This window comes from Pieris rapae, chromosome 18, assembly GCF_905147795.1.
Source record: "Pieris rapae chromosome 18, ilPieRapa1.1, whole genome shotgun sequence".
Classification (NCBI taxonomy): Eukaryota; Metazoa; Arthropoda; class Insecta; order Lepidoptera; family Pieridae; genus Pieris; species Pieris rapae.
The window spans coordinates 7,527,579-7,553,839 of NC_059526.1; the positions used below are offsets into that span (position 1 = coordinate 7,527,579).

General features: G+C 33.1%; 2 protein-coding genes across 2 annotated transcripts; both read right to left on the bottom strand.

Moving 5' to 3' along the window:
- Window positions 1-3,981: 3,981 nt before the first annotated feature.
- Window positions 3,982-7,866, bottom strand: LOC111003292 (UDP-glycosyltransferase UGT5). Its single transcript, XM_022273721.2, has 4 exons — window positions 6,983-7,866; window positions 5,886-6,108; window positions 5,365-5,584; window positions 3,982-4,392 (listed from the first exon to the last, which is right to left on the bottom strand). The coding sequence occupies exons 1-4, from the start codon at window positions 7,805-7,807 to the stop codon at window positions 4,116-4,118; spliced, it is 1,545 nt and encodes a 514-aa protein (XP_022129413.2). The 5' UTR covers window positions 7,808-7,866; the 3' UTR covers window positions 3,982-4,115.
- Window positions 7,867-12,838: 4,972 nt separating this feature from the next.
- LOC123689950 (UDP-glucosyltransferase 2-like) lies at window positions 12,839-21,476 on the bottom strand. Its single transcript, XM_045632070.1, has 5 exons — window positions 20,616-21,476; window positions 20,076-20,298; window positions 19,731-19,950; window positions 17,327-17,591; window positions 12,839-12,942 (listed from the first exon to the last, which is right to left on the bottom strand). The coding sequence occupies exons 1-5, from the start codon at window positions 21,429-21,431 to the stop codon at window positions 12,913-12,915; spliced, it is 1,554 nt and encodes a 517-aa protein (XP_045488026.1). The 5' UTR covers window positions 21,432-21,476; the 3' UTR covers window positions 12,839-12,912.
- Between the last annotated feature and the right edge of the window lie 4,785 nt (window positions 21,477-26,261).

The following is a 26,261-nucleotide window of genomic DNA, read 5'->3' on the forward strand; positions in this document are numbered from 1 at the left end:
TACACCATCAGAAAGTAGATATTTCAACGAACAAAAAGCCTCCAAACTTTTTGAAAAAAGCTGAAATTTTGACGTCAGAATTTTCGATTGAAAATTAGGGTGCTTTTTTGATATTAAGTTAAAATGAGGCGAAAAAATAAATATTTTTAATCAAATAAATTACAGTATATTTGGGACATAATAAGGTAAGTTTTCACCAAATTTCGTAGAAAAAAAAAACTTTTTAAAAAAGATATAAATAAAAAACCAAAAACTTGGTTTTTTGAAATTTTCACCTAAATTTTGAGGTTATGTGAAAAAATTGTAAATACCAAAGTTGTAGATCTTTTTATGACCTACAACTTTGCCATTTAACTTTTTTCCATAGGACTGGTAGTTTCGCCGGAAATCAAGATAAACAATTTTTCCCCCTTAAAAGTCACCCCCCTCCCACTTCCCGAACTCGGATCGACCGTAATTTATTTTTCCTTTCATTTTGATCATATTCCCCTGCATTTCTAATGGGTTTCATCCTACTGTAATTTTTTTTCATTTTTTACTATTTTTGAAGGCTTCGGCACTGGTCTATCACTATGCCCAACCAATAAGCCCAGCACAGTCACCAAACGCGGATCCTGCAATCTTATCGAAACTGCAATGCAGGAGAAGAAGTCCAGAGGAGCTATTGCAATAATGCCATCTTTCTGGATTCGAACTGGATGTTCGTCTTGACCAGCTGGATCACTTGCGTATCGGGTTATCCAGGTAGCGTTGCAAAGTGCCTGAGTGCAAGGGTATATCCCACATGCTATGCAGGAAATGTCAAGTTAACTTATGCTTGAATGAGAAGAGAAATTGTTTCCTGCTGTTTCATACTATTTAATACTTTTTTTGCAATTTCTGCTCATTGTGCCATATTTGAACCAAAGTGGAAAAACCTGATTTTCTTACATATTTTTTAATAAATTTTAATTTGTTAAAATACGTGTCTTTTTATTTATTTTTTTACGTAACATATATTTTTTTGGCTCGAAAACAAAAAATCATGCAGGAAGGGGATAATAGTCTTGGGAGTTTTCAGTTTTTTAGGTTATATATAAATAAATAATATTTTTAACTTAGTATCAACCCTGTAATAAATCAAATGACTGAGAGACGTATTGTGCAGCTTTCATGAGTTTCTTTGAATGGTGCGCGAATTCTATTTTTGAATCCAGATGTCAGTTTGACGTTTTGTCAATACGTCTGCTGGTTAATGTCGGTGAATAGATGAAGCGAAAAATCGTAATAGTAGGGGAGCCCAAGCGGGGATTTTGGTATTTACTACAGCGTGGCAGATTGATATACGTACAGAGGTAGCCACTATATATTGTATCCGTATATTATACCCGTATATATTGAACGAATTAGAACTGGAACTGACCAATTCTAATATAACTGTAGAAGCATTTCTAATGAAAACTTTTTTTATTTCAATTTTAGAACTCTTTAGTGATGTAGTACATTTTTTTTCTTCCAATTCCATTACATCCAACTTAGGTACTCCCTTTCAGTATTGATATCAGATTGCATTTGTTCCTTTGACCATTTTTTACGAACAAATAACAGTTGATCTGAAACATCTTGGATTCCACACGTTTACATATACTGTACCAAGAAGTGTCCATTGCGCACTTAGAAATAAAACTCAGTTGTTGCACTTGCTTTGAAGAGAAGAAAACCTTAGAGTTGGGAGTCGTACGTCAGCCCTTAGCGAATGCCGCTTATTATTACTGTTTTAAATTGCAATATGCATTGCAAAGTTGATAGAGGTATAGTTCTATTTATTGATTTATTTAGTACTCCTACAGCTAACATATATTTTATATAATTACAAACAAATACACTGAAAATATAGCCAAAGATGGAATACATGATACATTTTACAAGAAAAAGATTTATAAAAGGGAACAAACAAACAAATAGTATTTAATACTAATTGTGATTTAATTTATTTAACTAGGCCTAAATTGGTTGTGTTGTGTGATGGTGTAATGGTTCTGATGATATTTTACCTTAATTACAAATGCATCACACTTATTAACATATACATTGCAAAAAAAATCCTAATAATAGCCTTTATTTAAAAAAAAACTTTAAAATTTAGGAATTTTTTATCATTTAGTTAAGTTTTGGTTTGTCCACCGTTGGACATAGGCCTCCTCCATCCGGTTCCACTCGCGTCGTTCGCGGGCCAGGCGCGGCCAGGTAACCCCGGCGACGGCGATAAAAATAAATAATAGCTAATGAAAATGACAGCAATTAATATTTAACTTGTTGGATTAGGTAAATGAATTGTAAAACTTTCTTTAATTTTTAACTCTACGTACCTATACTCTTTTTACTTTTCGTTCTAAATTTTAAGAAGGAATTTTCATTGAATTACGTTAAATAAACAGACCTGGTTCAAAGTCCACACGCTTAAACAAACCCAACGAAGTAGAAAACCGAGCTCGAAGGGTACACGAAATCTTACATTTAGAATGAATAATGCTTTAGATTTTAAAGACTTGAATATTATAGCGACGCGGCCCTTTTTCTTTTTTTTTTTTTGCTTTTTTAAAAGAGTACCGAGAGTTTTTTACACCGGCTTTTACTCTTGGCCTACACCCTCTTTTTTGCCGATGAGTAGGGATGCCTACTGGTTCAAATTTAATGACGTGGAATAAGTGATACCTTGATGATCTTATGCTCCAAAATAAACGTATTTTTTTCATATTACGAGCCGTAAACCTTTACAAATATATACCAAAACGTCGGCAATCACTTCTATCTATCCACTTTATAATATGTAGTAATATTACTACATATTATAAATTTGCTACTGAGGCAAAACGTTTTTGACGTATAGCGCGATTTGTGCCCGTACTCTGTAACTATCAATGACTGGGATACTTAGGTTTTTGTATGCAAGTTCGATGTTGTTCTCTTAATATTCGTAGAGCTAATGTCTATCCTTGGATTACCGCGGTACAGAAAACTCATTGAATCGCTGTCGTGATCGCTATTGGAAGTAGGAAGCACCCTGGGAAAATCAATGATTTGCATAAAATTAAATTATTAATGATATTACATTCTCAAGTATAATCGTCCTAAACTCTAATATTAACAAATTTATACGCTTATTTACACAATTTCTTAATCACTTAGAAAATAAACTGGTATGTAAAGAAAAAAAATGTGATAAGAAATAGATATTTGTGAAAACTTACATCAAAAATGCATGGGAATTTATTTACCACTTTGTACAAAGTAACAACTAATTTTCTATTTTATTACTGGTAACTCTACTCAATACCATCTCGAGAACAAAATAATTCTTCTGCTTTTTTATCAACTTTATTAATGGGAAGACTTTGTATGAAAAATAAAAAACTGGTTCTGTTGAGAGATTTTAAAAGTTTTTGAAAAAAAAAATTTAATAAGTATAAACGCAATATTTTTATAAACTAGACTTGTTTTCTAATAGCTTTTTGCGGTGATGTCTTGGTAGCATTCATATTTGTTAGATTTTCTTAGGCGCAATAATTTCCCAATATCTGTTCCTGCATTGCACAAAATACGGAAATTTAATTAGGTATATATAAAGAAAAATGTTAATGTTCTTTTTATATTAACACATTGTTCCTAATTCTGTTGTTTTATGTTATAGCTTTCATCACTCACGTTTATGATTAAAAAGGCAGGGGCAATTAATATCTTTGAAATTTGAAGTAGTAATGTTTCAAAAGTTGGGAGCCGTGCCGGAAAGTGTAATAATATCCCACTTGATTAAATGTTGCTTTGCTATTACGGATAATACTTCCCCATTTCCTCCCAATTTATTAATTAATGAATATTTACCCTATTTACCCAAAAATCATATCGACTTTTTATTATTCTGACAAAAAACATCTTTTTGAATAAGGGTTACTTAAATTAGCAGGGATACCTTATTTGCAAAGGCAAGAAAACAGAAAAAAACATTCCAGAAATATATAATTGTCACCTTTTCTATTATTCTGAATAAATGTATTTAAAAAATAAATTACGTTGACTTAAAGTAAGGGCTTAGTCTTCTTTTTGAGATTTTTTTACACGGAATTTTTAATATCCCTTTAATGTGTTTTAAGTTTTTGCTTCGTTACAAAAGTTATATACGTGTAGTACAAAAAAGCTATGCCAAGCACCAATAACAGCAGTAAGAGAGATGCCGCTTTTAGTACAAATTCTACTTCATAGAACTCCACCCAGGACATATTAGCATTTGCAGATCGAAGGTGCTTCGCCCCTCCATGGCGCAGCACATACTCTGTCCACCACACTGCGCGATCTAACGCACTCTCTGGCTGATCCTCCATGAGTGTACGGAGTTTTAATATATTTTCCTTGTAACTGTAAAAATATTCTATTTTAAGATTAAATAAATATATATATATAAATAAATCATACAATACAACTGGGCCTCAGATGTCTATATCTGTTCCCTGATCATTAGTCAATGCAATAGGCAAGTAGGTGGAGGCCGGATTTCTCACGATGTTTTCACCCATAGAGCGAATGATAAAAGCGCACAAAGTCTATTGGTGCACAGCCGGGGATCGAACCTACGACCTCAAGGTTGAGAATCGCAAACTGAAGCCACTACTGCTGCCACTCTTATTAACTATTACTATTAGGTTTAAAATATATCACACCACCGTTGTACGAAGTTATTAGATTAGAGTTCATCACCAAAAAAACATTTGTATGCGTATTCAAAAGGAATGCACTGGAACAATTTCCCGTGTCAAGAGAAGTTACAAGGAGGCAAGTAGTTGTAAGGACTAGCTCCGAAATAGATTATATTATTAGTGTTATGCCGTCTACGTATTGAAGTAATATTTAATACTCGTGTGTATTTGGTTATGTACAATTTTTAAACGTAATTGAATTTTGTGTATACAGCTGCTTACTGACCATTACTTTTGTGTCCATGTATAGTTTTTTAGTGGAAGTATGAGTACGATAAAAAAGATTATTTTAATTTATTTATTTTGTGGAACCTGAATTTGTTCAAATATAATAAATGTGATTTTACTACGGAATTGTACATTGTTTTTCGAACTGTTTTTGATACTTTTATCGATTTATTTAACTCACAAAAACTTGAAGGAAATTACGAGGACACGAAAAATTACGCAATAAGTAACGATATACGATTTAAATTTAGTCAATGTGATATCAAAAAGATTTTTTATAAGAGCATTAGAACTTTAAGTTTTTAAAAATAATAATACTCATTAGTGTGAGCGTCCCAAATTTTCTATAGAAAAAAAATCTCTAATCTAATTCTATCTTTTAAGATTTACTTATTAATCAACGTACCTGGGATCATTTATAACAGTATGAATGGCTGTTTCTAACTCTTCTTCAGTGAGGGTTTCCATTTCAAGTTTTTTACCAATTTTGAAATGAACATGTTTTTCTAAATTGTACCACTGGTCTCCAAGCATCGGCATTCCCAGTGTTGGTACTCCAGCAGTGATAGCCTCATCAGTGGACTGCAAACCACCTTGCGTGATGAACAGTTTTACATTTGGATGTCCTAAAAGATGTACAAAATTACTTAAAATTTAAAAAAAACATGATTTTTTTACGTGATATCTAATGCTATGTATATATTGTAATATATTTGAACTACTAGAAATAAACATAAGTAAATATTGATTTTGTTAAACCAATCAACTAATATTTTATCTAAAAGTAATGTTAAACTAATTTAGACTTCTGCTGCATGGAGTTTTAGATAAAATATGTAACGAATTCGCGTTTACATAACTTAAAAAGGTTTTACTAAAATATTTAAAACTAAATATTTACCAGACAGCGGGATCTTCGTTACTTACTTAATAAATCTGATTGTGGTAGCCATTTTGATATCTTGATGTTTTCCGATTTACCAGGGAGTTCTGGTTTTTCCCATTTCCATAAGACATCGTACTTTAATCTAGAGAACACCCGAACCAATAATTGTATCCACTCAGGAGGTAGAACTGATGAGTGCGCGTTGGAACCAAAACTTAAGTAAATCACGCCGTGTTTGGAAGAGTCGAGATAATTTTGAAGATCCTGCAAAATATAGTAATTTTTAGAAGGTGTCACTGTTTTATACAAATGACTCGCTTCGATTTTGCATGGGCAACCGTAACCCGTAAGTCTTGTTAATTTTTATAATATTAAGGGTCTGTTTCACAATGTATGGATAAAGTACCAAATAGCTATGTAACACATAAATTATTCGAAAGATAAAAGTTCCGAATAATATACTTCGCTTTTCATGACGAATCTGACAGTCGTAAATTGCAAAAATACTGTTTATGCTACCAATAAGTAATAAATAGCTTATTTGGAACTTATCCGGACATTGTGAAACTGAACCTTAATGTTGTGGTCACAATTAAATAAATAGAATCCTAGTTTTTAAATTTAACTAAGCAATTTTTCCCATTTTTCTCTCCATATAAACCTTCCTCGGAGTGAACTCCGAAAAGAGAAAGAAAAAAAATTAATTATTATTTATTATTATTTTTCAAAGTATAAAAAATATTTGAATTACATTATATGAATTAATTAAAAAAATATTTTAAATTAAAAATAACTTTTAACAACAAGCCCGCCAAACGTATACATCTAGAATACATTAACTATATAACTATAGATATAGTTTATACTTCGTTACTATAAAAATAACTATCTACAATAATAAAAATTGGATTTGATTGTAGAGGGGTGAAAATTGTTTGTATTTTTGTATGTTGTATCATAAAAAAATAAAAATATCTAAGAAATAAAAAAATATCTTGGCATGGACACGCCTTATAACTTAAGGGTTTGAAATAAAGATTCTTAGACTTACAGACGATGCATAAAAAAATTATAAGAATCGGTCGAGCCGTTTCAGAGGAGTATGAGGACACGAGAATTTTATATATTGAGTACTTACCGTAGGTAAAGGTTTTCTTTGGTTTCTATAGATACCCCAAATTGTAATGATGTTGGGCGGCAGCGGTTGATTACTAATCCACAATGGATGAACGTTTATAAACATCATATCAATATTATTATTTATTTCCTTGAAATCGGGCACTTCTTCTCCCAAAAGCTGTCCCCATAGATCACGATCATTTTCTTCCATTGTTGACCACAATTTCCGAAACCAGTAATTTCTGTATAGCTCTTTAGCTTTCTCCCAAAACGTCAGATTATATGTTCTTTGTTGCACTAGTTTTGGAAACAAAAACGGGTGCGTCATAGCACCTACAGCAGCATCTTCATTTCCAAACATACCGAATGAACTTATTAATATTACTGGAGCTTTGAATATATGAGAATAATAATATCCTTGTGTTTCCCAGGCTTCGATGAATATCAAATCAAATTTTTCTTTTCTTTTGTATAAATCTTGGATTTGTTTTTCCTTAAATTGAGCAATTGCCACGCTAGGATTAATAACTGTAAAACTCCTCATCTGTGCGAACATGTCATCTTTCTTGCCAAATCTAACACCGTGTGTAAAAGCATCCATCCAGATTTTGTATGATATATCATGAACATCTATTTCTGTATAATTTTTCGGAGCGTTGCCGGCAGTGTATATCGGATCTGCTGTTATGATTGTTAGATCATGTCCTCTTCTTGCTAACTCTTGCATTAATGGTCTAAACACAACTTGATGGCTTACGGATGGAGTTGGTAACACCGCGAGAATCTTTGCTGTATTTGCTACAGTCAAAACATATGATAATACCAAAATTGTTAGTGTATACATTGTGAAATTACTTAGTCTGTTGTCACTGACTTGCTTCACTTCTTATACTACGATACCATGGCGTTAGACTGCCCTTTTATCTGGACAAGATCACGTGGTCAAGAGGTGTTTTATTTTTGGCGTAATCAGCACCGCAGATAATAAACGCCGTTATATTTAATTTTTGATTAATTATTTCCTAATTAATTATGATGATAACATTTTATGTTAATTTTGCGGATCATCGCTGAAATTCCACTGCAATCTTTATGAATTACGCATTATCTTCGCGTCGGATTGTCTGTCTGTCTTGATTTGAGAATTAGCAATAAATAGAAAATTCGAATAAAATATTATTAGATTTTTTACTAAGTGCGCATTGAATCCTCGCTCGTTATGAGAACGCGGTGCTCGGCTCGGTCAATAAAAGCATTGTTTGAAGTCTAACTACTCGCTTACTTTGAAAATAAAATTTATTTTATTTTTATCATTTAATGATCACAAAATCTGAAGCCTAAATCTAAAATGTGCAGGCTGGTTGTCCTAGTTATAAATCTGCATTCATGTACCTACATTCATAAATATCAATTTGATTCGTAATAATATATACTCTATATAATAATAAAATATATTTAAAAGTAAATTTTTTTTACAAAAATACTAAAACCAAAACATAACCAGCACAATCACGGTGAGATAAGTCTGGAGTCTTTGATATTGTTTATCCTATGTCATTATTGTAATTGTAATATTATCACTTTAGTCATCGTGATACTCATGTCGTCATTATTTCTTATCTATGACCGTTCGTTAGCTCAATAGGCAATACTTTGCATTAGTCAGCATTTTATGGCAAGATATTGTAGTTTTTATATCATTCACAGAGTGGAACTGTCATGATAGTAAGTGGAAAAGTTAACAATGGTAATTTGTTGATATAACACGCGGAAATTATATAGTATTTTTTTTATAGAACAGGGGCCAAACGGGCAGGAGGCTCACCTGATGTTAAGTGATAGTAACTTAATATTAACTAAATACTTTTTCTGATGCGTAGGTACTTAACTTAACTTAGCTTGTTTTATTACAATTTGGCTGTATATTAAGATTAGTAGCATAGTACAAACTCATTTCTGTGTTAGCCATATTTATGTTTTTTGAAGGGCAAAAGGTTCATCATACACCCATCACCAGGAAATCCGTGTCTGATACGCGTCATCGATTTCGTTAGACAAGATGTTTTCGTCACATTGTTGTACTTGTACGAGCAAGGCCACTCGTAGGAAATTTGATAACATAAACAAATAATGCTGAATAATTATTAGAGACAATAATTACTCGTATCATCAATGTCATTATAAAAATATAACGGTGATATATAGACCAATATTGCTGGACAAAATTACTAAATATCGTGAATATAGTGAATATTGTATTATGTTATCAATAAATATATTATTATGTTCTTAATTTATTTCCGTGTTTTTGACGTGTTGAAGAACATTCAACTCTTTTAATTTAGAACTAGGAACTGGATTATGATGACGTTATATATGTCCCCTGTTAAATTCAAAACATTTTCGATATCACGTAAATGATGAGCAGTAAATCTTACACAAAAGCAATACGCACTAGCGGCGAAGCACCGCGGCCAACACTGCAGCTATATTCGTCATTTGTCAGTGCATATACAGCGGTGAAAATGGACGTTGTGAAAAAAGCAGAGCTTATGTATCTCTCAAGTAAGAAGCGAATTGATAAAAGAAATAAATACTGGGTTCACACTTTGCTATGTGAACGCTTTAGAAAGGGATTATTTCACACACACTTCACCGACTTTCAGCCATATGATAACAAGTTCTTTAATTATTTGCGGATGTGAAACTCTTCATCTGAAAACTGATAAGAATGACGTCACGGCCGTGATGGCTAGTGCTCAGTGTTTATCTACTGTTCCATTTGACCTCATTGGCCGCAGCGGCGAGCGACCAATCACAGGCCGGAAATGCGTCGCTTCAATCTCGTTGGCTGCCGCGGCTCGATCGGAACGCCGCGCTCTGCCTGCTGCGCGTGCTACATGACGATTTCATAATAATGTCTCGCTATCTATATTGCTGTCCACTGCGACCTGGCCGATAGTGAGCTATTGCCCTAAGTGAAGAGATGCAAAATTTCCGTACCTAACATGTTTAATTGTTCGTCAAAACATTCCCAAGCTGTTTTGAATCTAATTTAAAATTATATAGCGGTCAAAGTCGTGTGAGCTGAATACCAAGTACTTGAAAATTTGTTGTTTGCCAGCGTTTGACGCTTGATTTTAACACTGTTAGATTCAAAGTTTGCGTGATTTATTTGGTGTTTATAGAATTAGTTATATGATTATTTATGTTATAGAGTCAACAAACGGAAGGCAAAGACTACTCTATGTTGATAACAGCTGGAGATAGCATAGCTATTTCCAAAATTATAAATAAATAAAAAATTACACATTTCGTTAACATCGCTTGCTGTAAAAAATTAGTCTTAAAACATCTGTTTTTAATGTTTTTTTTTAAATGTTGAATACCTCGGCTGATGCACTAAATTTCTATGATTTTTAGAACTTTTGCAAGTTGTTTTACTTAAGAAATCACAAGGATTATCCTACGGAAATTATTTGTACAAAATGTTTGTAATAATCGTTTATCGAATTTAAATTTCCTAAAATAGATGGCAACAACCATAAAGACAGTTTAAGTTTAGATTGTAATTCTACCAATAATCATAAAAATTAATGCGACAATATAATACAAATAAAGAGTGATCATGTATGTATCACTATTAATATCACGCGGTAATATTATTTCAAGGTCATAATATTTCCGCGTAAAATCGGTAATAAATTATTACGTTCTAGACATTCGTCAAAATGTGCCGTCGTAATGTGATTAACAATGTAAACTCGTAAATAAATATATAAACTCTTCAGTCTAGTTAGAAAAATTATAATTTAGATTAAGTATTTTTTATTAATTACACTAAACAAAATTTAAAAAAAAAACATTTATTCATGTAGGTAACACAATGTATACTTATGAACGTCAAAAAATAAATAAACATTGAATGCTTCTAATTTTACATTTACTGCCAGTCCTCAAATCAAGGGCGTAGAACAAAAGAGAACTGGCAATAAACTCTCCGCCACTCTTTTTATTCGTCAAGTTTTTGTTTTACCTAATGTTTGGAAGGAGCTGCAACCATTACACCATGTTCCATATGACATCTTAAGTAATTAAATATATTTATCTTTATTAGCTTTAAGAAACCTAAAATTAACGATCCTGCAACAAAATCCAATTGTCAGTAATTAATCGAAGTCAATAGGAATTCAATAGATGTAATTAAAGCGGACCCTTGTCAAGCTAAGACATTTTCGTGCAAACGGTTTTTATTGATTGAACCAATCTTAGATAAATAGTTATATCTAGATTCTGTAAAAAATAATAACATCTACTGATTCTTGTGTTATTTTGTTCCTCTTAAGTTAACAATATATGAGTAAATCAACATTATATCATGTTTTATTAATTTTAATTAATTACTGCATAATTTATGTGTATTGGTTGAAATGCAAAAATTTTGTAAACAAGAGACTTTGATTCGAAATAATGAGTTCGTTGCCAGTTCTCTTCCGTTCTGCGGTCTTTATTTGAGGAGATAGTAACTGTAAATTGTATAATTATTTTAATCGCGTTTATTAAGAGTTGTGGTTAAGAGTAGTGTTGGCCTTCAGCGTGCGACTCTCATACCTGAGGTCGTAGGTTCAAGCCCGGGCTGTGCACCTGTGGACTTTCTTTCTACGTGCGCATTTAACATTTGCTCGAACGGTGAAGGAAAACATCGAGAGGAAACCTACATGTCTCAGAACTAAAAAGTCGACGACGTGTGTCACTGTAGTTACTGTGTGTCAGGCACTGGAGACTGATCACCTACTCGCCTATAAGATTTAAAAAATGATCATGAAACAGATTTAAAAATCTGAGATCAGGACCTAAAGAGGTTGTAGCGCCACTGATTTTTTTTAATCGCATTTATAAGTGTAAATCGAGTTACATATAAATAGTATTTTTATTACAATCTATAAGATTATATTATTTTACTGATACAGTTTTGTATGTAATAGGGGGCGTATTGAGGAACTAATCGAACTAAGGAACTCTGTAATAACTGTATCTATAATTTACGACGTCATGAAATTACGCCGGAATGAACGCTATCAGTATTTGTGTGTGGTCAGTATTCATTAAAGATTTCCAGATATGGAAAACACTTGAGCTTCGAGGAATTTGAGAAATTCCTTTTGATGTCGTTGTTCCTATGCAAACTACCTTTAGCAAAGTTATGCCAATAGTATTTCTATAATTGAGAAGAACCCTAGTTCGAGTAATGCTTACAGCAGAACATTATTCAATTGTTTACTCTTCTCCAATTAAGCACTCCTGTAATATCCTGTAAGTGTTCACAGACTGACATACTTTTAAATTTTGAAAAGATTTTTAAATCATCAGCAAAACTTTATCTTTAACATATAATGTATGTGTAACATTATATGTTCGTTCCCATACTCCTCCGAAACAGCTCGACCGATTCTTATGAAATTTTTTATGCATATTCTGTAAGTTTTAGAATCGGCTTCTTCTTTCAAACCCTTAAGTGATGTGCACCCCAAAAAACCTAAAAAAATATTTTTTTTTTTGTTTTTTTTTTGTTTTTATTTGTTTATGATACAGCATACAAAATTAAATACAAACCCTAAATTTCACCCCTATACAATCAAACCCTATTTTTTATTATTGTAGATCTTTATATTGAAGTAAAAATATATAATGGCAAAACAACGTTTGGCAGTTCAGCTAGTCTTTATATAAAGCTCTCGATTATTTTTCATGAATACGAACAATTTGGCAAATAAATGACTTTCAATCATGTCAGTATTAGTTCATGGCAATAAACAAATTTAATAAATCCAGGCTTTGATGATATAATTGAGAATAATACAATAAAAACAGCGTATCTGCGCGAGTTCTATATTTATGTCTTCTAGTTCTATAAAATAGTTTATGAATAAAAACGTTCTTTACAATGGATCAGTTCGATTTAATCTTTTTCTTCGTTACTGAAGGATTATGGGTCGTTTATCAAAGAAACGATAGTAATTAGCACAAATATAACTTTTTATTTGGTAAGAAGATGAATGACAGCAAGAACACTTAGTTACAATCACCTTCATATATAGTGTTGCCACCTAGTTAAATTTTCAAAACTATTTTACTTAAATTGCTCAATACTCCCACTAAAATTTAAACTAGGTACAAATATAAAAAAAAATAAACTCCTACTGAAATTAGAGTTGTGAAAAGAAAAACAAAATGTGATCTCTTAAATAGATAAAAGCTTGAGTTGGTAACGCTTTAGTTAACATATCTGCTAATTGACTGTTACTAGGAATATAATTTAGTTTAATTACACCCAACTCAACCTTTTCCCTTATAAAATTAAATTTCACATCTATGTGTTTGGTTTTCTTATGATAAACAGGATTGCTAATTAACTTAATTGCACTCTGATTATCAACATACAATGGAACAGATGTAATATTTTCACCTAAATCTAATAATAATTGCTGTAACCATAATATCTCTTTTGCAGCTTCACAAGCAGCTACAAATTCTGCTTCAGTTGTGGAGAGAGCAGTAGTCTTCTGTTTCTGGCTACACCATGTTATAGGTCCCCCATTCATATTAAAAATATAACCTGTAGTAGACTTACGCGTGTCTACATCACCTGCAAAATCTGAATCCGAATAGCCAGTGAGATCACTACTTTCTCCATAACATATACATAAATCTTTAGTATTTATTAGGTATCTAATAACACGTTTAATGGCATTTACATGTTGTTGACTTGGATCGTTTACATATCTACTCAAAACATTTACAGCAAAAGAAATGTCAGGCCTTGAAACAGAGCTCAAAAATAACAAGGACCCTATAGCTTCTCTGTATGGAAAATTAATAATATTTTCATCCATTTTCTTTGAAATAACAACATTTACATCTGCAGGGGTACTGGCAGGATTTGAATCACTCATACAAAACTTCTCTATTAATTTTTCAATGTAATCTCTTTGATAAATACAGATACAATTATTTACTCTCTCTATTTCCATTCCCACAAAATATTTCAATTTTAATTCTTTTATTTTAAATGTTTGTTTCAAATATTCTATAACTCTTTTAATCATTGAGGAACTGGAAGAGACTACAAGTGCATCATCAACATAAATTATTATGAATACTTTCACCCCATTGAAAATACCTACATAAACACAACTGTCAGCCTGAGATTGCACAAAACCATATTTTATTAAAAACTCAGTGAATCTTCTATTCCAACAACGAGACGCCTGTTTAAGTCCATACAGTGATTTATTAAGTTTTAGGATACAATCATTTTTAAATGAAATTCCTTCTGGTACTTCTATAAAAATATTCTCTTCCAAATACCCGTTCAAAAAAACAGTCTTTACATCAAACTGTTGAATTTCTAAATTATATTTAGCTGCAATAGAAAGGATAATTCTTATAGAGTCATATCTCGTTGTTGGAGAGAATATTTCTTGATAGTCAATATCTTTTATTTGATTAAATCCGCGTGCACATAAACGAGCTTTAAACCGTTTTACCTGATCATTTTCATCCTTTTTTATAGCAAAAACCCACTTTGTAGTAAGCGTACGTTGACCAGACCTCTCTACTGGAGTCCAAGTATTATTCTCTTCATGTGCAAGCAATTCTTCATCAATAGCTTTCAACCAGTCGTTTCTTTGTGGACTTTTCATTGCTTCAGCATACGTTTGTGGCAGTGACAGTTCAATTAGGTTTGCTTCAAAACGTCTATTAATCCTTGGTCTCAAATTTATGTTGCTTTGAATTAAATCATCATCTAATTCTTGAGAAGGTTCATATGTAGGGTCATTACTATTACAACTCAACATGGTATCTTCATTCTCTGATGATGAAGTTTCCACAAGAGTATCCTCTACATTTGTTTCTTGCATTTGATTTTGTTGTCCTAATGTCTTCACTTCATCGTCAATGTATATTTGTGTAATATTCTTCCTTATCTCTGGAACATTATGTTCTTCAAAAATTACATTTCTTGATATTTTAACCTTTTTGGTTTCTGGATTGAACATCCTGTAATTGTTATTATCATACCCAATTAGTATCATTTTCTCATTCTTTTTGTCAAGTTTAGTTCTTAGCTGATTAGGAATATGGACATATCCAATACTTCCAAACACCTTCACATGGCCTATATGAGGTTTGATGCCGTTCCATAATTCAAATGGTGTTTTCTTAGGAGTTTGGCTGGAGGAAGTCCGGTTTAATAAATATACTGCACAATTCACAGCCTCAGCCCATAATTCCAGTGACACATCCCTTGCGTACAACATTGAACGTGCACTCTCCACAATGGTACGGTTCTCTCTTTCAGCACGCCCATTTTGTTCTGGTGTATATGGCGCAGTACACTCATGAATTATACCTTCTTTGCTGAGATAGTCATTGAAGGTTTTATTCACATACTCTCTTCCATTATCAGTATGCAATATTCTGACACTATGCATGTACTTATTTTTGATCAAAGCATTGTATTTCATGAATATGTCCATCACATCACTTTTATGTTTGACAAAATATACATGCCTGTAACTTGTAGCAGCATCCTTAAATAATATAAAGTATCTCATACCTTGGATAGATGTATGACTCATAGGTCCACAGACATCACTATATACAAGGTCACCTGGCTGTAGTTCTCCTCGTATAGATTTGTGAAATGGAAATCTGCACTGCTTTCCATATGCACATGCTTCACAAACAAAATCAGTTTTATCACTGTTATTCAGTTTCAAGCCTTCTACCACATTATCAGCACTCATACTCTTGATTTGTTTTAGGTTAACATGTCCCAGTCTTTCATGCCACATTTTAATGTTATTTTGATCACTTTGAACTAAGTTACATGTATCTGAGACCACAGCTTTAATTTTCAATTCGTATAAATTATTTTCTGTTATTGTTGCACACATTACCAAGTCATTTCCTTTGTAAATGAATGCACCAGAGTCTTTCTTGATAATGATATATGATTTACGCATTATCACACCTTCTGAGAACAGATTTCGTCGCAAATTCGGAACATACAATACATCATGTAGTTCACTGTTCTCCCACTGTCCATTGACACATCTCTTTATTAACACCTTGCCAATGCCAGCCACTTCCACTGATTGTTTGTTTCCTAATGTCAATGATTTCTGGTTACATTCCAATAGTTCTACAAAGAACTCCTTTCTATAGGTCATATGTGCAGAGGCACCACTGTCTAAAAACCACACATTGTCTTCAGCTTCATGGAATTTGGTTTCTACATTAAACGCTAACAAGTCTGCACCTTCCTGTTGAGGTTTTCTATACTTGGATTTCTTTGGAGCACGACATTCTCGAGAAAAATGTCCTCGTTTCCCACAATTATAACATTCAAATCTGTGTTTACTGTTTTTATTTTGATTTGAATTACTAGCATTTCTATTCAGCTCACTTTGTTTTGGGCTATTTTTACATCCTTTCTTAGCCACAAGAAGAGCGGTTTCTTGTTCTTCTTCACACTGTAAACTAGCTTCTTCATCTAACAAACGAGCAGTGAGATTGACAAGAGTCTGTTGCTCTAGATCCAAAGACATCCACGCTTGACGGAGTGATCTATACTTATGAGGCAGTGTTCCAAGTATTTTTGTTATCACAGCCATTTCACTAATACTTTCGCCACTTTCTTTTAACTGCTTGGCCAATGATTCCACTTTAGAAATGTGTTGAGCTACACTGTCATTTGTAGACATTTTATACTGATAAAACTTTTCATGGATCAACATTTTACATAATTCACTCTTCTGTTCGTATATTGATTCAAGTTTTGTCATTATTTCCTTAGCAGTTTCACAATTTTCTATTAAAGTTATTTGTTTAAAGTCCATCGAAGATGTTATAATAAACATGGCCATGCCATCATTCTTTGTCCATTCAACATTATTTCCAGCCGGTTTAGGCACTGAAATATCAATCCCTTTTGCTTTTAGGGCACACTTTATCTGGAATTTCCATTGCCTAAAGTTATTTCCATCAAATTTTTCTAAGTTTATTGACCGCATTGAATCCATTTTGAGGTTATTTTGTCAATTTCTTCACAATACGATTGTAACTTTTTCTTTGCTATTTTTCTTAAAACTTTCAATTGCAGAATCTACTGGGCCCATAACCTGAAGGATTATGGGTCGTTTATCAAAGAAACGATAGTAATTAGCACAAATATAACTTTTTATTTGGTAAGAAGATGAATGACAGCAAGAACACTTAGTTACAATCACCTTCATATATAGTGTTGCCACCTAGTTAAATTTTCAAAACTATTTTACTTAAATTGCTCAATAGTTACCCTAGATTTAAAACAGCATTTAACCATTCTCCAAATAAATATAGCAGTGAATATCATCACAGCTATAGCAGTGATTAATATAGCAGATGCGGCCAATAGCAGTGGTACTTCGTAATATTCCATTAGCGACATGCCAGCGGCTGGTGATTTTAAATGACTTCCACCATACTTAAGTATATGCTCAATCCCCCACATGGCCAGTTCCAAGGGTCCAACCGGATGCTCTCTCATAAGAGAACGTAATTTTACTATGTTCTCTTTGTAACTGAAATATAAATATTAGTTAACGTTAAAATATTGGTAGACGTTCATAATACCGATACAATAGTTATGCCTAAATCCTTAAATCGATAAAAAGAGTGATAATGCTTTGAAACTAGTTAAAAATTCTAACTGCTACCTTTGAACTAAATGGCATTCTGGGTAACCTAATAAGCATCATCAGGAACAATTGATTTGAATAAAAATAATACAGTATAGTTTTTAAAATATATTGTCTTGTATGATTTTCCTTAATCACTAGAAATATACGAAACATGTGCGTCATTTAAAAAAGAAGAAGAGGAGAAAAAGCGATGAAACACTTTATGATTAAGAGAGATTTTTTTTTTCATTTTCAAGCTTTTGCTCTGATTTTCGTGCTCGGAATGGCCGTGATGGCCGCGAAGGCTGTGACTGGCGAGGTGAAAATTGTCTCTTCTTTGTTAAAAATGAAAGGAACTAAAAGAAGCAAGATATTAATCGCCGTTAATGCACTTTCCCATTGTTTAACACCTTAATGGAAAAGGTTGGGCCACACCATTTGTCTGAAGAAGGAAAGGCAAAAAGGTGGAAAGCCCCACCAGAGAATAGAAAGAGAGGTCAGCCTCTTGCTCGGAGAGCTTGATATAATGAATTATTTATTAATATATCAATAATATATATTAATAAGAATCTAGTTTGTGTCATTTATTACGAATTTTATCAGGCGTTTGTATAATATAATACATAATAATACTTAGTTATGCTGAAAAATACGTAAAGGCGTTTTGTTTCTTCAACAACACTTTAAATTGAGAAATAAAAATAATCATGTTCATATCACATTTTATTTATGCTGTGATGAAAAGACACAACAGTGTCTTTGTTAAAATGGTGATATTGGTTTATGTTTCACTTAAAGACGTTAGCCGTTATCAATTTGAGACTTTTTTTAACTGAAACAAATATTAGGCACCTTACATATGAAATTGGCGTTTTGGGAGGAACAAGACTTTCTTTAAATAGAATAATATATGTAATTAAAGTATCTACCATGGCTATCTATGCACTTTTGCTATATTATACCAATAAACATATATTTAGATAGGTAGTTCATTGATACCTTTGCTTAAAACTTTGGACGGGAATCAATAAAATCTTTGTAGGCGGTTTCGACTGGCCTCGAACACCTATCAGAGTTGAATTTTTTACCTTGCAAAAAGTTATCCCAATTCGGAAAAAATTGTAATCTGTTGGAGCGAGGTCCGATGAGTACGGTGGATGTTTTAGACATTCCAATTGAAGGCCGTCTAATAAAGTAGCAGTCTATTGAGCAGTGTGTGGCCTAGAGCGATTGACCGGCCTTGGTTGTTTAACAGCTGTTCCATCATGGTTTACAGTTGTTGAAAAAAGACATCTGGCGTAATCGTCTGGTCATCGCCATTCATTTTTGGCCGCTCGGAGTAAGTTAACGCTTGGGACACGATTTGGCTGCTTCGGCTGGATTGAGCCATTGCAATGAACGCTTCCGATTAACGTAGAGGATCCACTTTTCATAACAGATAATCATTTGATTTCAAATCCCTTCTACCGGTTGAGTAAAGTAACGCAGCAGTCGACGCGCTTTTGTCGATTTGCTCCACTAAATACGTGAGGCACCCACCATTCAAGCTTTTCCACCATCCCAATTCGCATCAAGTGGATCAATACATTTTCTTTACCACAGCCTGCAGCTAACTGAGACGTAGTTTCGGTGGATCCGCTTCCACAATAGCCTTCAATTCTACGTTATCAACTTTGGTCTCCAGTCGTCTTCAGGGCTTGTTATGCATGTTGACATTTTCAAAAGATTTTTTTTTGCGAAGCTGACCCACATTATTAATCCTTCAAGTAGTTTATATAGCACTGGTGCCACGGTGGAACTCGTACTCTTAAATAACGCGATATTTTATTATAAGTAGAGTGACGCAAAGTAAAATAAATTAAAACGGGAAAATGAAATAAAACATGGTTTCTGAAAAACAAATGCACTAGTAAATAGCTGTAAAAAAATAAATTTAGAATTCCTAACCAAAGAGGAGAAATTTGAGGCCAAACTGGCAATACGACAAAACGTCTATTTCATATGTAAGGACTACATCTTATATAAATAAAAATCGTATACCTCTTATCCCCAATTAGACTTTCAATTGCATTCCTAAAGGTTTCCTCTGTCAGCTGATAAATATCGAGCTGAAGGCCAATTTTGTGATGTACATATTTCTCCACGTTGTACCACTGATCACCAAGCATCGGTATCCCCAGGAGGGGTACTGCTGCATTTATAGCTTCATCCGTTGATTGTAAACCTCCTTGGGTGATGAATAGCTTGACATTTGGATGTTCTGAAAAGTGTATAAAATAAGATTAAAGCATTCATTGAATTAAAAAATGGTTTGGTTTAATGGAGGTTAGAAGTAACTTTGTTTAACCAAAAAGCAACTTACGACAGTTAATAGATTTTACTTACTAAGAAGAGAAGACTGTGGGAACCATTTGAAAAGTTTAATATTTTTGCCTTTTCCAGGTATGTCATCCTTGTCCCACTTCCACAGAACATCATAAGGTAATTGAGACAGTACTTTTACCATGGCTCCAATTCTTTCTGGCGGAAGCACGGATGCCTTCACACTTGTACCAAAACTGACATAGATAACACCATTTTTTGACGAATCCAAGACATGTTTTAGCTCCTGGAATGATAAATAGTAGCTTTTAGTCTCTTTCTGGTTTAAAACGTGACATCAACCGGATTCTGATTTTGTATCCTGATATTTTCCGTGACACGCACTTCCGATTTACCAACAAAAACGACTTATGGTTCAAGAAAATAGTATACAGATTTTAAAAGACCGCTATACACTTGCAATCCTTCTGTAATCGCGAGTGTTGAGGAGCATGAACAGTGGTTTCATTTAAAAGTATATGAGCCGTCAACATGTAATCCGGCGTCCTGTAAAAACAAATCTGTCCTTCTTAAAATATATAATACGTTGACAGAATAAAGTACCTTAGAAAGCTCCTGCTCCTGCGGCTGATGAATACCTCCAACAAATATTATGTTTGGTGGCACTGGACGGTTATTAGCCCAAATGGGATGTTCATTCAACAGTAATAGCTGTACATTTTTCTGTAGCTCCTCGAAGTTTGGCACATCTTCACCGAAATTTCGTTTCATCATTTCGTAATCAAACTCCTCGGTTTGTGCAAGGAGGTATTCAACAAAATAATTCTTGAACAGCTCTTGTGCCTTTTCGATGAGCGTAAGGTTATAGAGCCTCTGAGAAATCACTGAATGGTACAAAAGTGGATGAGACGGTGCTCCAAAGGAACTATAAGTAAAAGGTCCACCTCCCAAAGAGCTGATATGGATAACCGGTACGTTAAACACGTGACCTAATCCCAACAGTGGACGAACGTAAGCTTCAATTAACAACAAATCAAACTTCTGTTTATACAACTCCTTGAATTCGGGTACTTGAATCTGCATTTCAACCAAAACAGTCATTCTTTCAAATATCTTCTTAAGCTCTTTGAAGAAACCTTCTTTTGAGTTTTCAGATTTTTCAAGCCATTCGTCTTTATCAGCATACGACAGTTCATGGACGTCAATTTCCGTTAAGTTCGGGAGTGGTTTGTCTTTAGGAAACGCTGGATCCGTAGTAAGAACTGTTACTTGGTGTCCACGTCTTGCAAGCTCATGTATGATGGGTCGAAATGCACCTTGATGACTGATAGCCGGAGTAGGAAATACACCCAGAATTCTTGCAGCATTATTAAAAGTTATGCCAATAAGAAATAATAATAAAGTATTAGACGGCGACATGTTTGCATGCTACTACCATGCGTAGAAATCGAAGTAATATTTAGTTATGATAAAAATATTATAAGCGTATTAACCTTCAAGTGCTTCCAAGGATTATTTTATACCAATTATGTCATAAAATAATCATTAATGCCCCAGATTATTATTATAGAATGTAATAAGTTATTTCAAGGGAATGTTTAAAAATTTCATTTTATGGTATAAACGTTATATGCGTAAGTCCGCACTCCGAGTTTTTAAAGCACTAGATATTAATTTACGCTCTGCAAATAAATTATTTAACAAGATTAAAATCCCGCGTGTTCTAGTTTAATAAATTACGAATAAATTATTAATTTAATCATAAACTTATATTTCAATTACTTTACTATCTTTTTACTTTTTAATCGACAACCCAACGCTAGATTGTTCCTTTACAAGTACTATAAACTGTAATCAACTAATAAACAAATTTAAATAAAAACTAAATATACGGAACCTTTGAAATTTGTTGCGCCCTCTATTGACTTACATTGTAAACCTGTAAAACAGGTCGTGTTTGAAATTCTCGTTGTTTTGAAATCTATACATCGAATTGTAGAAATGTATAAATAATTTTTAAAATTAATAATCATCTAGCAGTAAAGTGTTAAAGTCTAAAGATTACATATTATCTCATAAATTATTATTACCTACGCATTGTAATTATTATTTGTTTGATAATGAATCACCGAGTTTTATCGTACAATCTTTAGACTATTAAGATATTTCATATGAAAAGTATTTTGTAGTAAGATATAAAATACATTAAAAAAAAGAAGATTAATTTTCGCATAATAAGTAAATTGTAATCTGATAATTTATAATTGAAGCTCAAATAACTACTTTTTTCTTACGCTGTCTCTAAAATATCGAGTGTCATCAACTTAACTGTTATCAGATGTTTAATCAAAAAAAAACATGATATTCAGTAACTATCAGGAACAAAATACTAAAAATATTACAGAGTATACGCCCTGGATGGTTAAGATTCACTAACTTAAAGTGTGTGTTGCTTGTTTTACCAACACGCTAGCTTTCGGTCAGAGTTCAAATTCTTGCGACTTTATTAAATATCGATCTTTAATTAGCTGTCTAGAGATTCAATTAGCTCTCTGACTTTGTGCGACATGTATACTGTGACACTTTGAACAGCCTCACAATGCCAGCTCGCGATTGCCAAGTGCGATGCTGGCGTTTTAAAAATAACGCTCTTTTCTGTTTTGCCAACCTAACGGGAGGAACCTACAGTTAAATCACTGATGAGCCTGAACGTACTATTGGCGTACTATAAAGGTTCAGAAATTGTATATGTCTTTGGTCTAAACGTTATAAAAAATGAAACGGAAATCGCATACTTGATGGGAGAAATCATCAGACTGTACGTTCCGGACAATTATTACCGCTGCCGGAAACATAACCTCTTTGCTGTGCGATCGGCTCGCACTGTCCAGCGTCAACAAGCTCCCATTCCTCGATTACTCTCGATGCTTAATGGGTTTCTCGACTCTTCCCCGGAGAGCGACCTATTTAGTGGGCGTATAGCGGTAGTATACTCTGATTTGAGGGTATACTTGGAAGGTATTAGAGGTTACTATATACTGTGTATTATGTTATTTTTAATTAATATTGTATACTTATATATTGTAGTCTATTTTTAGTATGAGTTTAGCCATGTATGGTCTGTAATTGAATAAATAAATTAATTAAATATATCCTTAGTTCGCTTCGTTTTCATAACTTCGTTAGCGCGTTGCTGGGTACGACTATGGTAAGTTTAAAGCCGTAGATTACTAAACTAGTGATTTGTTCAATACTTTAAATTTAGTTCTCATGGAAATTATGATGATTTTTTTTAAATTGGATAAATCAATAAAGTTATACGATATATGGACTTCTACAATTACATACGACTTAGGCTAAAACCATTGTATATCTGTTCCAAGTATTATTCAACAAACACACACTTCCCTTCTATGCCTTTGTGCTGGCGTCATTTGTATTTGATTCGGTTGGAAACTCAAATCAAAGCAAATTAGCTTCGCTCTAAGGCATTAAGCATCAGAACTTAGGGAATGGATAACATTGATATTGGATGGATGGATATTAATATAACATCGTTATTAACCTCGAATCAAAGTATCGGTATATCTACAACATTTATGTTTTCAGTAACAAATAAAACTGCTGCGCTCGATGGCTCGTGTTATTAATTTATATAAATGCTTAAAAAGTCATAGTTACATGAAAACCTAGCAATAATTTGGCCGTTTGAATATTTATCTATATTTTCTTGGGTAGCCAAGTCCACATTTCAAGGATCGTCATGCTCACTTAAATGTCATTGCTTGTGGCGGGGTCCATGCGGGTTGTCTCTCTCCCTAAAATATGGCGAGGGGGTCGATGGTTGGCCATGCGTCATACTCGTGAACGGGTGCTACTTGTGGTGACTGATCGTACTTGAATTCGTGTATGCAGTGATATTAGTTGTTTATAATAATAATATGTAAAATTAGATTTACATTTAATTTTTTTTTGACGTTCATAAGTGTACATTATGTTACCTATATGAATAAATGAATTTTGACTTGACTTTCTGTTTAAGCGTATAGTAAACCCCATTATTACACTTATATGTATATATAATATGTATTATGTACTCTTGAAACGTATTTTCATATTACGCGACTTCAGTCCCTCGAACAACACGGTACTAACCATAACATAACGCGGATTGCACACGCTATTATTCAAAAGTGACATTTATAATGATTTGTACGCAAATATTTCATTCGTTATATAGCTTATTCTTAAAATTCCCTTTAACGAGAAAAGTTTAACGTGAATCATTTATACGTAACGCGTTATATGGGGTCATATAAGCGCGTTATGCGAGAATACTCCAACAACGAATATCCCATCCCATAACATGGAACCATAAAAAAACACCACGTAATTTTCATTCAGCTCTCAAAACAATAAATATAAATAATTAGCCTCGAAATCTTGATAAATTTAGCTGCCTAGGTACCCTTTCTCATTTAAACTTAATGAATTAATGAATCTGTTAGATAATAAGTTGTGCACAAAATTAAGTTTTTGTTTACAGAATGAAATGAATTCTGTGCCAGGATTTAGAGGATATCTAAAATATCCAACTAACCAGCCTGTTCCATCAATAATTCTCATGTTCTTCAGCAGAAAAGTTTCCCGAGGCCTATTAAGATTTTATACTATTTCAAATCAAATCAAAATATCTTTATTCATATAGGTAAACATGTACACTTATGAACGTCAAGAAAACCAAATTAAATTAATTGTAAATTTAAGGTTGGTACTTGTTTTATCATCTTTGTGCCCAAAATTTATATGTGTACTAGGTATATATTTAATTATTTATAATATACCTTATACGTTACAATCTATTGTTAAACTTATCTTTGTTCAAAGACTACCTCAAGTCAGGTTTCAAAAAATATATTATCTTACGAGTAATTGACTGTCAACCTATGTCATATTTAATTTGACGTTAATCTTAAATAATAAGGCTCATGTATAAGAATGTTTAAATTGTGCTATGGTTTTACGTTAATATCAAGGTGATACCTATAGATTTTAAGAAAACAATTTTTTATACATGACCTGTAAATCGATCGAATCACGGTTCTTAAAACAGTTCTAAAATTTTTCTATCGATCTTTACTACTTGTATGTAGTATCCCAAATAATACTAAGGCTTTGACTTTAAAATTATTAAAAAACCTGATTATCATGCATGATATTGATTGAGGAGTCCAAATTATTTTACGTTGGGTTAGGTTATCTTTTTTTATTCTAAGTAAAAATACAACGCAAAAATTTAATATCATTAATTTAAAAAATCATGCTGTCAATTAATTTCTATGCACGCGTCACCACTTTTTTGCATGGTACACAATGGTGTAATGTGTTGGCAGTAGCCAAGTGATGAAGATATGTAGATGATGCTGATGTTTTCGTATAAAATAAGACAGACGTTTGGCATCAAACTTCTTCTTATTCGATACAATCTTGACAGAGCGGTCGTGATCGCTTTGTGGTAGAAGGCGCAAATGTGATGCGCTTCACGACGTTCCGCCACCGCTGCCTATTGGAGGCCATCCTGCTGCACTGATTCAGTGATTCTTCTACGGCATACTTAATCTGATCAGTCCAACGTGTAATGGAACGTGTCGTTCCCCTGGACGACAAGGCATTCTATGGACTGATCACCCCGCCTAGATACGTGTCCCAAGAATGTAAGGATGCGAGATTGAACTGTTGAAAACAGACGCTGCTTAATACCGAGTTCTTGAAGTATCGAGACGATTGTACGAAACTCGGTCCACGAAACTCCAAGCATCCTCCAGCACCACTAAGAGCGTCTATTTTCTGCCTTGGCATCAAACACTTAATATTAATTGAGTATGTAATAATTGCCTACGACATTACTATACTCTTGACAGTTAGAAGAGTCTTTTAAAACTCTTCTATATAAATATTTCCTAACCTTATCATATCCTGATCAATCGTGACCTGTGTAATTCTTGTTTCTCCTGTTCGTTTTGTAAATGTAATTCTCTATTTGCTATTCTTGAATTTGTAAGATTAGCTTTTTAGTTTTAGTTAGTTATTATAATATATATAGTTATTAATAGATTATGGTTCTATATTTTAATATAAATTTATTTTGTTTTTTATATAACTTCTGCACTTCTTGCACCCATCATTTTTTTTATTTATTTCTTTTCTTACTAGGATTGCCTGGAAGAGATCGCTTGTTAGCGATAAGGC

Bases quoted from the DNA above. Each gene is read 5' to 3' on its own strand.
- LOC123689950 (XM_045632070.1), bottom strand. From the start codon at position 21,431: ATGTCGCCGTCTAATACTTTATTATTATTTCTTATTGGCATAACTTTT. The intron at 20,299-20,615 runs GTACTTTATTCT...TTATCATTCCAG, and splicing joins AGGAGCAGGAGCTTTCTAAG to GAGCTAAAACATGTCTTGGA. The intron at 19,951-20,075 runs GTAAGTAAAATC...TACACTTTTCAG, and splicing joins CCCACAGTCTTCTCTTCTTA to AACATCCAAATGTCAAGCTA.
- LOC111003292 (XM_022273721.2), bottom strand. From the start codon at position 7,807: ATGTATACACTAACAATTTTGGTATTATCATATGTTTTGACTGTAGCA. The intron at 6,109-6,982 runs GTAAGTACTCAA...TATATTTTGCAG, and splicing joins AAAGAAAACCTTTACCTACG to GATCTTCAAAATTATCTCGA. The intron at 4,393-5,364 runs GTACGTTGATTA...ATATTTTTACAG, and splicing joins ACTGTTATAAATGATCCCAG to TTACAAGGAAAATATATTAA.